Source organism: Spinacia oleracea, chromosome 1 (genome assembly GCF_020520425.1).
Source record: "Spinacia oleracea cultivar Varoflay chromosome 1, BTI_SOV_V1, whole genome shotgun sequence".
Classification (NCBI taxonomy): domain Eukaryota; kingdom Viridiplantae; phylum Streptophyta; class Magnoliopsida; order Caryophyllales; family Amaranthaceae; genus Spinacia; species Spinacia oleracea.
The window spans coordinates 41328223-41341791 of record NC_079487.1 but is presented as its reverse complement, the minus strand read 5'-3'; the positions used below and the strand labels follow the sequence as shown (position 1 = coordinate 41341791).

Genomic DNA, 13569 nt, shown 5'->3' with positions numbered 1-13569 from the left:
TGCGTCGCTGATGGTAATGTGTGACGCAAAAATACTAATTTAACTATTAAAATATCACCTGCCTCGCTGTTTTACTAACCTCTGACGCAAATGTACCAAATTGGAGGTTTTTTGTCATTTGCGTCACACATTAATTAATCTACGACGCAGTTTACCTCTTATTTTGCGTCACACATCACTAAACTGCGACGCACAGCTAGGATACTCTGCTTAGGTTTACTTCTACCATTATTTCTCACTTACGAATAACCTCTCTGCCTCCCTTCTCTTTCTCTCTGATCTTCCTCTCTCCAGAACTCCATTGTTGAGACATCAACCCCTCTTTATCTCTCCTTCATTTGAAATCTGCTCTAACCATCCTATCCCTATTTGTCTATTTTCTCGGAAAAATCAAGCTCGATATGTGAAACATGGCACAAAGAGGTAAAATCGTAGATTCCGCTGTCACGTCTCGAAGCAGTAAAACTCGGGTTTTCAGTGCGTCGCCATTTCTGCAAATTAGTTCTTCGTCATCAAATCGTATGTTTATTGCAGCAGGTATGGTGCAGATTCGTTTAATGTTAGGGTTTTTGGATGAAAATTCTGGTTTTTTTGGGAGAAAATTCATTATTCTTTACCTGTTGAGTTGTATATTTTAGGGTTTTTGGTTGGGAATTTTATGTTTAATTTGTTGTTTGATTGAATTTAAGGAAATTTAGGACTAGTAATTTGATTTGTGTTAATTAATTTGTCTAAGAGGTTATTCGGATTTCTATGGTTATTAGGCTGCAGACCTGCAGTACTTCTTTTGTGCTTCGCTACTTGTGTGTCCTGCTGGCTGTTGTTTGGAGAATTAGAGATTCATTGCACCAGAAATGACATATTTCTGCAGTAAACTATTCACTGGTTGTGTGTCCTGCTGTTTTTCTTTGTTGAATCTAGTAGGTTATTGAGTAGTGTCTTTCGTTATTCTAGTGTATAAGACATTATGACATACTTATGGGTTACATACTTACATTAGTTAGACAAACCAATTGCAATGATTAATTATTGTGCTGGTATTTTAAAATTTGGGTTTAGATTTTTATCAGATATGTATCTGGGTAAGAGTGACTTGAATTTCTGGTTTCTAAATCATTTTGATACCTGCTGAAGTGTTAGTTAAATTAGCAACTATGTGTTGAGCTTTGTTATGTTGCTTTTGCTTATATTGCATACAGAGCTTTCGGTAGTTCATTGGAGCACAAAATAAAAAATTGAAGCACGCGGAGAACCCGGATGAAAATGGAGTAGAATGTGCATCGGTGAACAGAATGGGCATTGGGACTGTAGGGGAACATAGGGATTCAATGGTCAACGTTGGTTGAGGCTTTTTCTGGAAGATAACGATGAAATGATTTGAGATGCATCTCATCCTACTTTGTGGGTTTTGGGTAGTTTTGAGTATGATGAGAATCTGCATAGATAACATCAGATATTGTACATGTGACCTGGATGTGTCCTGCTCTGTCTCCAACACAGAATGCAAAACTCAGGCTTGGAAGAGAGTCTGGATTTTGTACAATGAAATATGACAGTGGAGTGTACAAATCTTTGAAGAAGCAAAAATCTCAATTGTTGATATCTATACTACATGTTGCTAGAAACATGGGGGAGATGGGTTGGGGGGGGGGGGTAATTGTTTTGGTGCTTTTAAGTTTTCCTTTTGATTCCTTGTCAGAGTTTAAGCACATTATATTCTTTGCAGATAAGAAAGCTGATTATGAAGTGAAGGTAAGTGGGGTTGAAATATCACCTAGTCCAGTCACTGGAGGTCACCCAGCTACCTTCAGCATCTCTACGTCTACTGGTCGGTTAATCTATCACCTTGCTTATTTAGATGTTTTTTCCTTTTCGTTTGAGTTCTGATACTGACTTATGTGCAATACTTGATTTGGATTTTGGTAAATGGGGTTATTGCTCATTTGATTATGTTGAATCTGGCAGGGTTTGAGCCAATCAACAAATTTGGTTGTGATATTTACATCAGTAGTTGAATTATTGTATTTTTAGATTTCTTAGATTCTTTTAATTTTCTTTTCTCCTAAGTCAACTGATTCTTTTTGTTGTTTGTGTATTGTGAGATAACTTTGTGTGAAAAACAATGTGTATGAATGTTTTAAAATAAATGAAATATGGCAAATTTTGTTGAGACGATTTCCTTAATACTTTCCCTTGTGTCGCAGAGTTGTTTTTAGTCCTTGTTTAAAACTTCTTTGATTTATAGAATGCTTTACTTGCAGTCTTAGACAAGGAAAGGCCACCCATTCCTGAGGTTATTTTCTTTTCCGTTATATCCCTTGGCATCTGTGCTTACAATATTTTATTATTACGTTTCTGCATGATGGAGCCTTTGTATCATAACCCTGAGTTGGTCTTAGGGTTTGTCGGTTGATCATTATTACAGATTTTTTCATAGACTGCATCATGTAGCATTCGATAACTGTATTCTACTACCAATCATGTAGAGTAACATTTATAATTGGCCATTACACGTTCTTTTGAACTCTACGTTAATAAGAACAAATATGAATTATTGAACATCTTCCATGTACATTCTAGAATTTTGAGCTTCGTAGTATGACAAGTGTAATGTGCATTAAGGAGTTCATTCGATAGCAATGGCTAGATAATTTAGATGTGGTACTGCTAAATTATTTTTCCTAACTTATTTGTTGCATCTATCCTTGATAAACTTTCTAAATTCCAGAAGGAAAATTGTAGCTATAGACGTACTCTACTATTTTCCAGAAATATGTTGCTTTCAATAATAATAATAATACTCATAGTTTTACCATAGGGCACAATGAAATGGACATGAACACTTCCTGGATATGTAACCATGTCTGATACTAGCAGCTGACTCGTGTTGACATATTGCATATAAAATGCAACAATGTCTTGCTGCTTTATACTTCAGCACCCATGTAACTTGATGATCATTAGATTTTGACTTGCGTTTATGTCAATCCGTTTTTTAGTGTTTCATGCTCACGTTACTAAACTTTTATTGGTTTGGCTGCTGCAAAGAATTTTTGCTCTCCTTTAAAAGGGCCACGGGACAAAAGCCTCTGAGGATAATATTTTACAGGTAAATTACCTTACCTGTATCTTTTTATCAACACTAGAAATGACAACAGAAATAATTGTGGAATGATGTCTTAAAACTGAAATGGCATATATCTTGTTGACAAAATGAATCTTAGTTGTTTATTCATTCATATAACATGATTTATTTCCTGAGCAGGGATGGTGTCAGTGATGGGCAATTCTATCATGTTCTACTGTATGAACTTGATGCCATTAGAAAGGTATGCCATAAACTTGTTGCCGTTAGAAAGTTTATGCTTTTCCAGTGCTTAACTTCTATCTTTTCGTAGGCATGTGCGTCACTGGAACCGGGCTATCAACCCCCGGTTACATTTGTTGTGGTCCAAAAGTGTAATCATACTAGATTATTTCCAAACAATCACAACGACAAGAGAATTACTGACAAGAGTGGGAATATCTTACCCGGTAATTTCTATTCTTTTGATGAGTTCTTCTTTATAATTTCATAGAAAAGGGGTTTTAAGCGTTTTTAACTCTCATCTTTTCTTTCTACTTTGCACTTTTTCTGATGATGTTTGATAACATTGAATTCATGACATTGCAGGCACAGTGGTAGATACTAAAATATGTCACCCAACGGATTTTGATTTCTTTCTATGCAGTCATGCTGGTATTCAGGTGAGTTTTTCAGCGAGTTTTAATAGAGTTATAGATAGCTTACATGTTTTCTTTAGAAATAACAAATAGCACAACCGTTTTCTTCAGGGAACCAGCAGACCTGCTCATTACCATGTTCTCTGGGACGATAACAAATTCTCAGCTGATGAGATACAATCTCTAACGAACAATCTCTATTATACGTAAGCAGACCCCCCAACTAATATTACAATACTAAATAAGCATTACATCACTTGCTACGCCTTGGCCGTGATCTAAATTATTTTTCCTAACTTATTCTAGGTTGGTTTTTTACTCACGATCTGTACACCAAAACCAATTTGACTGACATATTAAATGCACTTTTCTCATCACTTGCTACGCCTTGGCCATGATTGTTGGGACGTTGCTCGATACTACACTAGAAGCAAGGGAAACGCTAGAAGATTCTGGACAGCAACTATTTTTTTTTTATTTTTTTTTTGTTGGGTGTCAAGAGAAACCGTTAGATGAAATACATTGTTGTAGATATTTCAAGCTTTTGTATTTTAAGATTTATGAAGGTACTGCCTTTATGTATTTAGTCTTATTGATTTGATGTGGTTCTATTTAATAGGTTTAATTTTACTATATATATATATATATATATATATATATATATATATATATATAGAATAGTAAAATGGAACCTATTTTTTTTTACAAAATTCAAAGTCATTTGTGTCGCACATTAGCCTAATGTGCGACGCAAATGACTTTTCAGCATGGCGCCAGAAAAGTCATTTGCGTCGCACATAAAGCTAATGTGCCAGGCAAATGACTTTTCAACATGGTGCCTGAAAAGTCACTTGCGTCGCACATTTGCTTAATGTGCGACGCAAATGAGAGTCATTGTCGAGAGCTTTTCTACGCACAATGTGCGACGCAAATGCACTTAAATGTGCGATGCAAATGAGCCTTTTTCCACTAGTGATTGAATCCGGGAGGTGGAAATTGAGAAACACATATTGACCTCCCGGGTTCGACGGATAGCCCCCACTAGAGGCACCCCTATATTTCCCATAAGGATAGTTGTAAGCCCCTCCACCTTGATGGTTAGGATGATAAATACCTTGATTGTATTGGGTTTGATTGCTAAGACCATGAGATTGACCATAGGGTGCTTGGCCTTGATAGCCTTGCGCCCTATAGCCACCTCGGCCTTGACTATCTTACCCACCTCCTTGGCCAAAGCCTTGGTAGGATCCATGCATAGGAGGGCCTCTAGGTGCTTGCCTATTAAAGTTTTGATTCTGGGGGCCATCATATCTAGGCCTCTCATTCATAGAATTGGCATATTCCACATCAAAATCACCTTCATAAGAAGGGCCATAATCCACATAAGACACTTTATGCATTAAAGGACATGCATTAGGGAAATGCCCACTTGACAATTATCACAAAAGGATGTACCTAAAGGCATGGTGTCATAGGAACTCACCTTGCCCTTCCCCTTAGTGAGAAGAGTAGCCGAAGGCGGTGGAATTGTTGATGGCGATGGGGGTTGACTTGGAGTGCTCTCTAGCTTTTCTAATCTGGACCTAAGCTTCTCGATAATCTGTGCTTGCTCCATAGCATAAATTCAACCCTTACCATCATCACTTCTACTTTTGCAATCATAGTTCCAACGTACCAACGTGCCATGCTTGTTCATAATTGGACCACCCGCCCCCGCATCTAGACTTGCCTTGGAGGTTGGGCTCAATCCCAAATAGAAAGTTTGGAGGAGTAACCAGTTAGGAATCCCATGGTGAGGGCATTCCCTTTGGTATTTTTTGAATCGGTCCCAAGCTTCAAAAAGCGACTCATCCCGCTTTTGCTCAAATGATTGAATTTTGTGACGATACTCCGCCGTCTTCCCATGAGAGTAGTGAAGGAAATATGTCCTTCACCCAAGGTGCATTAAGTCTAATACCAAGGTTCAGATTAATTGCGAACAATTAATTCAGTGAGATCAAGTGATTGGAACAGCTAGCTGGAGCAATGCTTCCGATCAGTGAGTTCTAATGGATATTGAACTCACAACTTACTCTTGACTAAACCTACAAGGTCACACCAATGACACGTAACAGTTCACCGGATTAAATGAATCGGAAATTCATTTAATAGCTTTTCGGGATTTAAGTTGGAAACGTATTATACGATACGACCTTGCATCGGAATCGTATATCGTATCGCGAATATTCGTAAGCTAGGCGAAACGAATAAATCGTATCGTACGACGGTGATTCGTCGTATACGAAACGATAAATAATATATCGGAAATATATTAAACGCGGATACGAGGAGCGGCCCACGAGCCAAGTGCACGAAGCACTCAAGGCCCATGGGCGCGCGCGCTAGGCAAGCAAGCAAGGCGACACAACAGCGCTGGCCCATGGCCGAGCAACTGTGTGCGCACGCGGGCCAAGACCACGACACAGCAGCAGCAGCGCGGCCCACGGCCCAACTCGCTGTGCGTGTCCGTGTGATGCTGCGCGGGCTTGCTAGCCGGCCTTGCCTTATGGCTTGGTCGGTTAGTAAGGTTATGTAAATAACCTTATGACCTAATTTCCAACTTACTACAATCACAATTCAGATTACACACAACCCTAGGAGAAAACAGAGAACCCTAATTCTCTCTGTGCCTCCATAGTGTGTTCATCCCAAAAGCAAATATCTTGATCAATTGTCTAAGCTATGATTATCAAGACGGATCTGATCGTGCCGGTGAACCAAGTAGAGGAACAACAATTGGAGTTCTTTGTTCGTGTCCGTTGACGGATTATTGTGGAAAACACGCTTCGAATGTAAGTATGCTTAATCTGTGCTTTATACATGTTTCCTGGCTTTGGGGATTGTTCCGCACATGTTATTATGTTTAACTGTATTCCCCTACAGTGGTATCATGAGCCTTATGTATTCAAAGCATGAATTAGCATGATTATTATTGTTTTTGCATTGTCGAAATTTTTGGAATTTTTGTTGATTTTTCGCAATTTTTTCGAATTGTGGGATTAATTGCGAAATTGGCAATTCCGAAATCAAAAATATTCGCTTTTTCGATTTTTAAAACCCTAATCTGATGGAAAACGATTTTCTAAGATCAACCCATGAGAATAGAATTGCGAAAACAGGCCTCGAAGCATCAGTTTTTGGGCGTTTTTGTTAATTGTTTATTAAAAATTAAATGTGTCGGACAGTAATTCAATTAAAAGGTCGACCTAAACTACTCGGAATTGCTTGACATTTTGACACAATGTTTCTGGGTACATTCTTCATTTATGGTAAAAATTTCAGATTTTTCCGATAAGTATAAACCCTAATTTGCCTTTCCCCATTTCGTAAAATTTACAACCCTAATTGAATTTTAATTACTTTTGGATTAATAATTCGGTTAATTGGGGAAGGGGATATAATTTCATGGGTCAGTGGCTAATTTTAAAAATTATTGGAGTAAAATTTTGAATGGTTTCGTTAATTTTAATCGCACTTAAACCAAATTATTAATAATCTGAAATTTAATTGTTTATGAACGATATAAAGTTTCGGATTTTATTAATTAAAAGTTCAAACTTTAAAGTTGATTCGATCGTTCTTAAAAGTTTGAATATTGTTAGCCCTTGATTTATTATTTTTACGAAATTGGATTGTCGTTAAAGTTTATTAAATCGTTAAAAATCGTTGTTTTTCAAAAATTAAATCGTAACCTTTTTGAAAAATAAAATTAATGCAAGTTCGTGAATTAAATTTAATTTTAATTAAGTTGGTCCGTTTTACGAACCAAAAACACGAACATGGGCATGATGGAAGTCTGGCTCGTCGAGCCATACGAGGCCATTGTGCTCGCCGAGCATGCGACACGGGCAGCAGCGCAAGGCTGCGTGCCTCGTGCGCGCTAGGCAAGGCAGGGGCAGGCGAGTGCCTGCGGGGCTGCGACGAAGCGAAGCGCGAGGCTTGCGACGTCGAGCACCCACGATACACAACACACACGCAACGCAGGGGCAGCATTGCTGCGGGTACGCGATGCGCATGCGCGAGGCATGGCGCGCGAGCGATGGCATGCAGTGCGATGGGCTGGGGCGCGCAGGCAATGCTCGTGTGCTCTTGGGCCTCTCGCACGACGGGCTGGGCGCAAGCCTAGGCCGTTTAATTGAACTTTTTTTTGGAATCGTTTAATTAGTTGGGCTTCGTATATTTGCATTAATTTGGGCTAACAGGATATTTAATTTAATATTTTATTTGCTTGGGCCGGGCCGCGAGTTTTAATTTAATATTTCATAATTAATTATCCAGAATAATTATTGGTTTGAGTGGGAGCCACTAAATGAAATTAAAATGAAATAATTATTTTAATTGTTTCGTAGGTCGCATTATTTTAATTAAATTCAATTTTAATTAGAATAAAGTCTAAGGATTAATAATTTGGAAATTGATTAATCTTTTAGGACGCGTTTATGTGAACGTGAATTTTAATTAATTCACGTAAATACTTGCATATTAACATGGGCCATTCGTTTTAGCATGCGAATGGGTGAATGCGTAGAATATATATTTTATGCAATGCAGGTACTCCAATTGACTAGTATGGCCAAATTTAGGATAGTTAAATACGGTCTGCGCACCATTCTATCTTTGAATGTAAAGTTTTAAATATGGTCTGCGTACCATGGAAATTTTGATGTAATTTATTATTTTCAAGTATTTGTAAGTTTAGAACTTTAAGTTAGCATTTGAACGAAGATTCAAGACGATGCCAAGCTAACAAGGAGGTGATGAAGATTGGATGCTTCAAGACAAGAAGTTTTGGGCCATACTAGATCACCAATTATTTATGCAATTTAATATATATATTATGCGTGAATGTATGAATGTATGTATGCTTTGCATGAACAGGTTGTTTCCTATGAATCGATTAGTTTTAAGTTCACTAAATAATCGAACCAACATAGAAACAACTAGGTCCAAGTAATATTGAGTTTTAAAATTGCCTTCCAAATCAACACTTACAAAAATCTAGGGATCTAAGATAGTAGGTTTACGCTAAAGCGAGGTGCTATTTTAGTTGACTTAGATGGTAAGACGTCCTAAAGGAGCACGTTTATTGTGGTTACAACTCAAACAACAATGGCATTAAGTTGTGGCAATGGGATAAATTATGGCATTAATTTATTAACCAAGAGTAATTTGGAGATTACTAGCAATAGGTTTTGCTTACCTAAAATCTTAAAATACTTAAGACATGCTAAAGCTGCTTAAGGATTTAGGACTTTTGGGGTCTTGGAATCGTTTCATTCATTTCGGACCATAATTTTTGCTTTTTGCATGAATGAAATGTTTTAATAGCTTTAATGATTGCATGTTTTTGCTTTTATTTCAAAGTTATTGAATTGTATGAATGGTTATTTATTGCAAATTATTTTCGATTGTAGTAATAAAAAATGGCCGCAAACAATAACACTTTCAACCTGCGTTCAATTCTCTACAAAGAGAAGTTGAATGGAAACAATTTCCTCGACTGGAAAAGGAACTTACAAATAGTTCTTATGCATGAGGAAAAAGAATATGTCCTTGAGGAAGAGTTACCGGAAGAGGCTGGGCCGGAAGTAACTCAAGCTGCCCTTAATCGTTGGATTCAGGCCAACAGGGATGTCAAATGTGTGATGCTTGCATCTATGAGTCCTGAACTTCAGAAAACGTTAATTAACTCGGATGCTTACCAAATCATCTCGGAGTTGAAGAACATGTTTCAGGACCAAGCCAGAATTGAAAGATTCGAGACTCAGAGGTTGATCCTCGAGACTAAGCTCAAGAAAGGAGAACCAGTGAGCCACATGTTCTTAAAATGATTGGACTCTTTGAGAACATGAGAGCTCTAGATTCTGACGTCTCAAATGAAATGGCTATTGACATCATTCTCCATTCGCTTCATTATGACTATGATAAGTTCAAGTTGAATTACAACATGAATAGCATGGAGAAGTCTCTTACTGAGCTTCACGGTATGCTGAAAACCGCTGAAAAGACGCTCAAACAAGAAAATAAGCATGATATGCTTATGGTGCGTAAGGGCAAGAACTTCAAGAAATCAGGCAAGAACAAGGGCAAGAAGGGTAAGGGCAAGGCTTCGCCCTCATCCAAGTCCAATGGCGCCGGTTCTGGTAAACAGAAAAGGGCGACTCGTTCTCCTGCCGACTCTGAATGCTTCTACTGCAAGAAGAAGGGGCATTGGAAGAGGGATTGCTTGAAGAAGAAGGAAGATGAGAAGAACGAGAACGTTGCTTCTACTTCAGGTATGTATGTTATACATTGTAATCTAGCTAATTCTACTTCTTGGGTATTAGATACTGGTTGTGGCTCACACTTATGTTCCAATCCACAAGGACTAAGGAGAAGTAGAAAGCTTGATAAAGGAGAGATGGATCTACGCGTGGGAAATGGAGCACGGATTGCTGCATTAGCCTTAGGATCTTATTTTATTTCTTTGCCTAGTGGGTTTGTTTTGGAACTATAAAACTGTTACTATGTTCCTAGTATGACCAGAAACATCATTTCCGTTTCAAGTTTGGATTCTAAAGGTTTTGGTTTTCAATTTAAAGACAATAGTTGTTCTTTTGCTTTGAATGGAATGTTTTATGGTTCAGCACAACAAGAAAACGGTCTTTACGTGCTAGATACGAGCAAACACATTTATAACATAAATACCATAAAGGCTAAAACTGGTGATTCGAATCTCACATTTCTGTGGCATTGTCGATTAGGCCATATAAACATAAAGCGCATGGAATTACTTCAACGGAAAGGAATTCTAGAATCATTCGACTTAGAGAAGATTGATCAATGCGAATCTTGTTTACTTGGCAAAATGACAAAGCAACCTTTCTCAAAGGTGGGAGAAAGAGCAAGCGAACTACTAGGGCTAATACATACAGACGTATGTGGGCCTATGAGTACAAAAGCTAGAGGTGAGTTCAGCTATTTCATAACGTTTACTGTAATCCCCCGTAAATTTAAATTTTATTAATATATATTAACGTACATTATTTATATTTAAATAGAATTTATGAATTTTAAGTAATAAATATATAATTCACGTATATTTATTTTATTTTAAGTACCTTCTAAATATTTAACGATTTTAGAACTTTATTATATATTTAATGTATATTTAATTTTATTTAAATATATTCTAAATATTTTAACGGTTTGTGCAATAAAGAATAATTTTAGAATTTTAAGTTAAAAAGAATTTGAATTACGAAAATCGATTGAATTTAGAAAACGATCATATTTCGGTTTTGGATTCGAATCCTAAAATTAAACTCCTAACTCTAGCCCAATTGGTGAAGCCCAAAGTAATAAAACCCAAACTACCTACTCCCTTTTCTAATCCAACTTCACGTGGAAAAGCAAACCTCAAACCCCTGCTACTTCAAGCTTCACGTAAAAAAAAAACCCCAAAACCTCCTCCTTCACGTTCGTTTGCTCCTCCTTGCGCAGCCACCACCTCACCACCGTCGGACGCCGCCTCCGTCGCTGGTAACCTCCTTCTTCTTCGTCGTCCTTCTCCTTCCTCTCCTTCTCTGTTTCTTCTTCATCCCCGTTTTTCTCCCCTCCTCAAGCTTCTGTTTTTCTTGCACAGCCGCCGCGGCCCAGCCGCGACCACCAAGCCAGCGCCGTCGGCCACCTTCGCGTCGCAAGCCGCCACCAGAACTCCTGCTGTTCTTCCTTCCCGTTCCCTCCTTCCTCCTCCACGCAAGCACATCATTGCTCTTGTTTCTGTTTGTTGCGGAAGCCACCACCACCGCACGCACCACCAGGCCTGACAACCTCCGCGAGCCGCCGCTGCCGCGCCGTCGTGTCTCTGACCGCCGACCGCCCACCCTCTCATCCTCACTTTTGGTTATTTCTTAAACCCTAAGTTATTTAAATCTTTTAATTAAGTTTACTAATTTGAAATTATGTTTCTTGAAATTAAATTATTAATCTTTATTGTTAAATTATAATTTTCAGATTTGGTGTTGATGTTACTAATTAATTATTTTCAGTTTTTGGTTGATTAATTTATAAGTTAGGGTTTTTAATTAGTTTAGTGATTTAATTCATGATTATTGAATGTAAATTATAAGTTATTATAAGTATATTATATTTTCATATTATATATTATGTTTAAATAATAAATTCAATTTTCAGATTATGCGATTGCATTGAAATAATGATTTTTAGTTATTAAGGCATGAATTTTTAAGGTTTTAATAGTTTTAAAATCATGGTATAATGTTGATGAGTTATTAAGGTTATTGTTTTTTATGATTTTAAGCATATTAATTATGGTTTGGCGAAGTTTTAAACTATTTTATATTGCTGGAATTTTAAAAAGGGATGCTTTATTGGGGTTTATGATAATTGGTGATCATTAGTGTAGTAATCACTATTCTAGGAAGTTAATTAATTAAGTTTCGATATTGGGGAATGTTCTAAATATGTTTAGGATGTGTTTAGAGTACGTTAATGTTGCTGTAAATTATTAGGAATTGATTTGGGTACGTTTCTTGATTATTTTAGGCGGAGAATTCTTTGTGGGTGACTTTTGAATTCGTTAAAGTGGCCTATCAGTTTGTTTACACAAGGTACGTACATACCTGTGTGCTTGGATGTGTGTTGTATTGAGAATATGATGACTATATTTATGAACTTGTTTATGTTGGAATTTCATGTTCAATGTCGTTGAATTAATGCGTTGAACATAGAACTTTATTTATAAGAATTGAATCATGTTAGCATGGAATATTGATGCAAGCATGTTGGTTTTGGGGAACTTTATATTATTTAATATTGGTTTAGATCTTTATTGATCGTTGTTCCTCTTTAGATTTTCACTACTTTATAAGGGCCGAGGACCTTGTTTGGTAGTTGAACCTTATACCTAATAAAGGTTTTTAAATATGGATAAAGGAAGGATTAAAATAGTTTGGATTGGCTCTTGGTTGAACGTTGTGATCACTTGTTTAATTCAAAGATAAAAGAAGTTGTGTTTACTTGTTGAATATAATATTTATGTTTGATGAGTCATAACCAAGTATTAAAAGTTAAGTCATGCAAAGTGAAACTGAGTAGCAATAGCTTTAGACTGTGCACGTCTAAAGTGACGGACAATCATGAGTTGGGGTCATGGGTCGCCTATGGCTTTTTCTGGGGCCGGATTGATCACCGGTTCTATTTTATTCAAAAGTCCCTCGATATCGCAGGTCATTGGGGTTTACGGAGTCGCGCCCGTACCTCGTCTTCCTTGGTGAAGAAGAAGAAGTTTTTAGTAGACAACTCAGTCCATTGACTATTTCAATTAAAATAATACTCTTGTTATAAAAGTGTAGTCCAGTCTAGCTTAGTCTAGTCAAGTGTGGTATTCAAATTAATATGTGTCGTTTGCCCTTACTTATGTTTCATCAGCATCATGTTATGATTGTTCGTTTAATAGAATCATGTTAGGATTATTATTGATTTAGTATGTAGTACTCTGCTGATTACGTGCTTTTGCTTGTGCATGTTGATCATGGCTATGCCTTATTGATCCTGTGATGACCCAATCTTTGGTGAGCAGTCTCTAAGGATCAATAAGCATTGTCCATCTACAGGTTTGAAGATGATGCATCATTGGGATCGGGATTAGAGAGCTTGTATTTAGTTTTGTTTTGCTAAGTGACTTGGTTGGTTAATTTGGATTTTAAACTTGTCGTATTATTTATATTTCCTTATTTTCGTTGGATGATTTTTGGGATTAAACCTGTAATCGGTTATTTACAAACCTAAAGTTAGTTTTATGTT

The 13569-nt window shown here is 37.1% G+C and overlaps 1 protein-coding gene, 1 long non-coding RNA gene and 1 other non-coding gene across 3 annotated transcripts; all 3 read left to right on the top strand.

Moving 5' to 3' along the window:
* The first annotated feature begins 223 nt into the window (after positions 1-223).
* Positions 224-4356, top strand: LOC110800833 (protein argonaute 10-like). The gene is made up of 8 exons (XM_056835313.1): positions 224-537; positions 1727-1828; positions 3049-3109; positions 3266-3329; positions 3399-3534; positions 3674-3747; positions 3835-3929; positions 4030-4356. The coding sequence occupies exons 1-8, from the start codon at positions 411-413 to the stop codon at positions 4073-4075; spliced, it is 705 nt and encodes a 234-aa protein (XP_056691291.1). The 5' UTR covers positions 224-410; the 3' UTR covers positions 4076-4356.
* Positions 4357-5507: 1151 nt separating this feature from the next.
* Positions 5508-5610, top strand: LOC130466528 (small nucleolar RNA R71). The gene has a single exon (XR_008926746.1). It is a non-coding gene; the product is annotated as a small nucleolar RNA R71 (small nucleolar RNA).
* Positions 5611-11196: 5586 nt separating this feature from the next.
* Positions 11197-13569, top strand: LOC130465839 (uncharacterized). The gene is made up of 3 exons (XR_008925856.1): positions 11197-11646; positions 12310-12374; positions 13346-13569. It is a non-coding gene; the product is annotated as an uncharacterized lncRNA (long non-coding RNA).

Coding starts and splice junctions, on each gene's coding strand:
- LOC110800833 (XM_056835313.1), top strand. CDS start 411: ATGGCACAAAGAGGTAAAATCGTAGATTCCGCTGTCACGTCTCGAAGC. Junction 3,748..3,834: donor GCAGTCATGCTGGTATTCAG/GTGAGTTTTTCA, acceptor CGTTTTCTTCAG/GGAACCAGCAGACCTGCTCA. Junction 3,930..4,029: donor ACGAACAATCTCTATTATAC/GTAAGCAGACCC, acceptor AACTTATTCTAG/GTTGGTTTTTTACTCACGAT.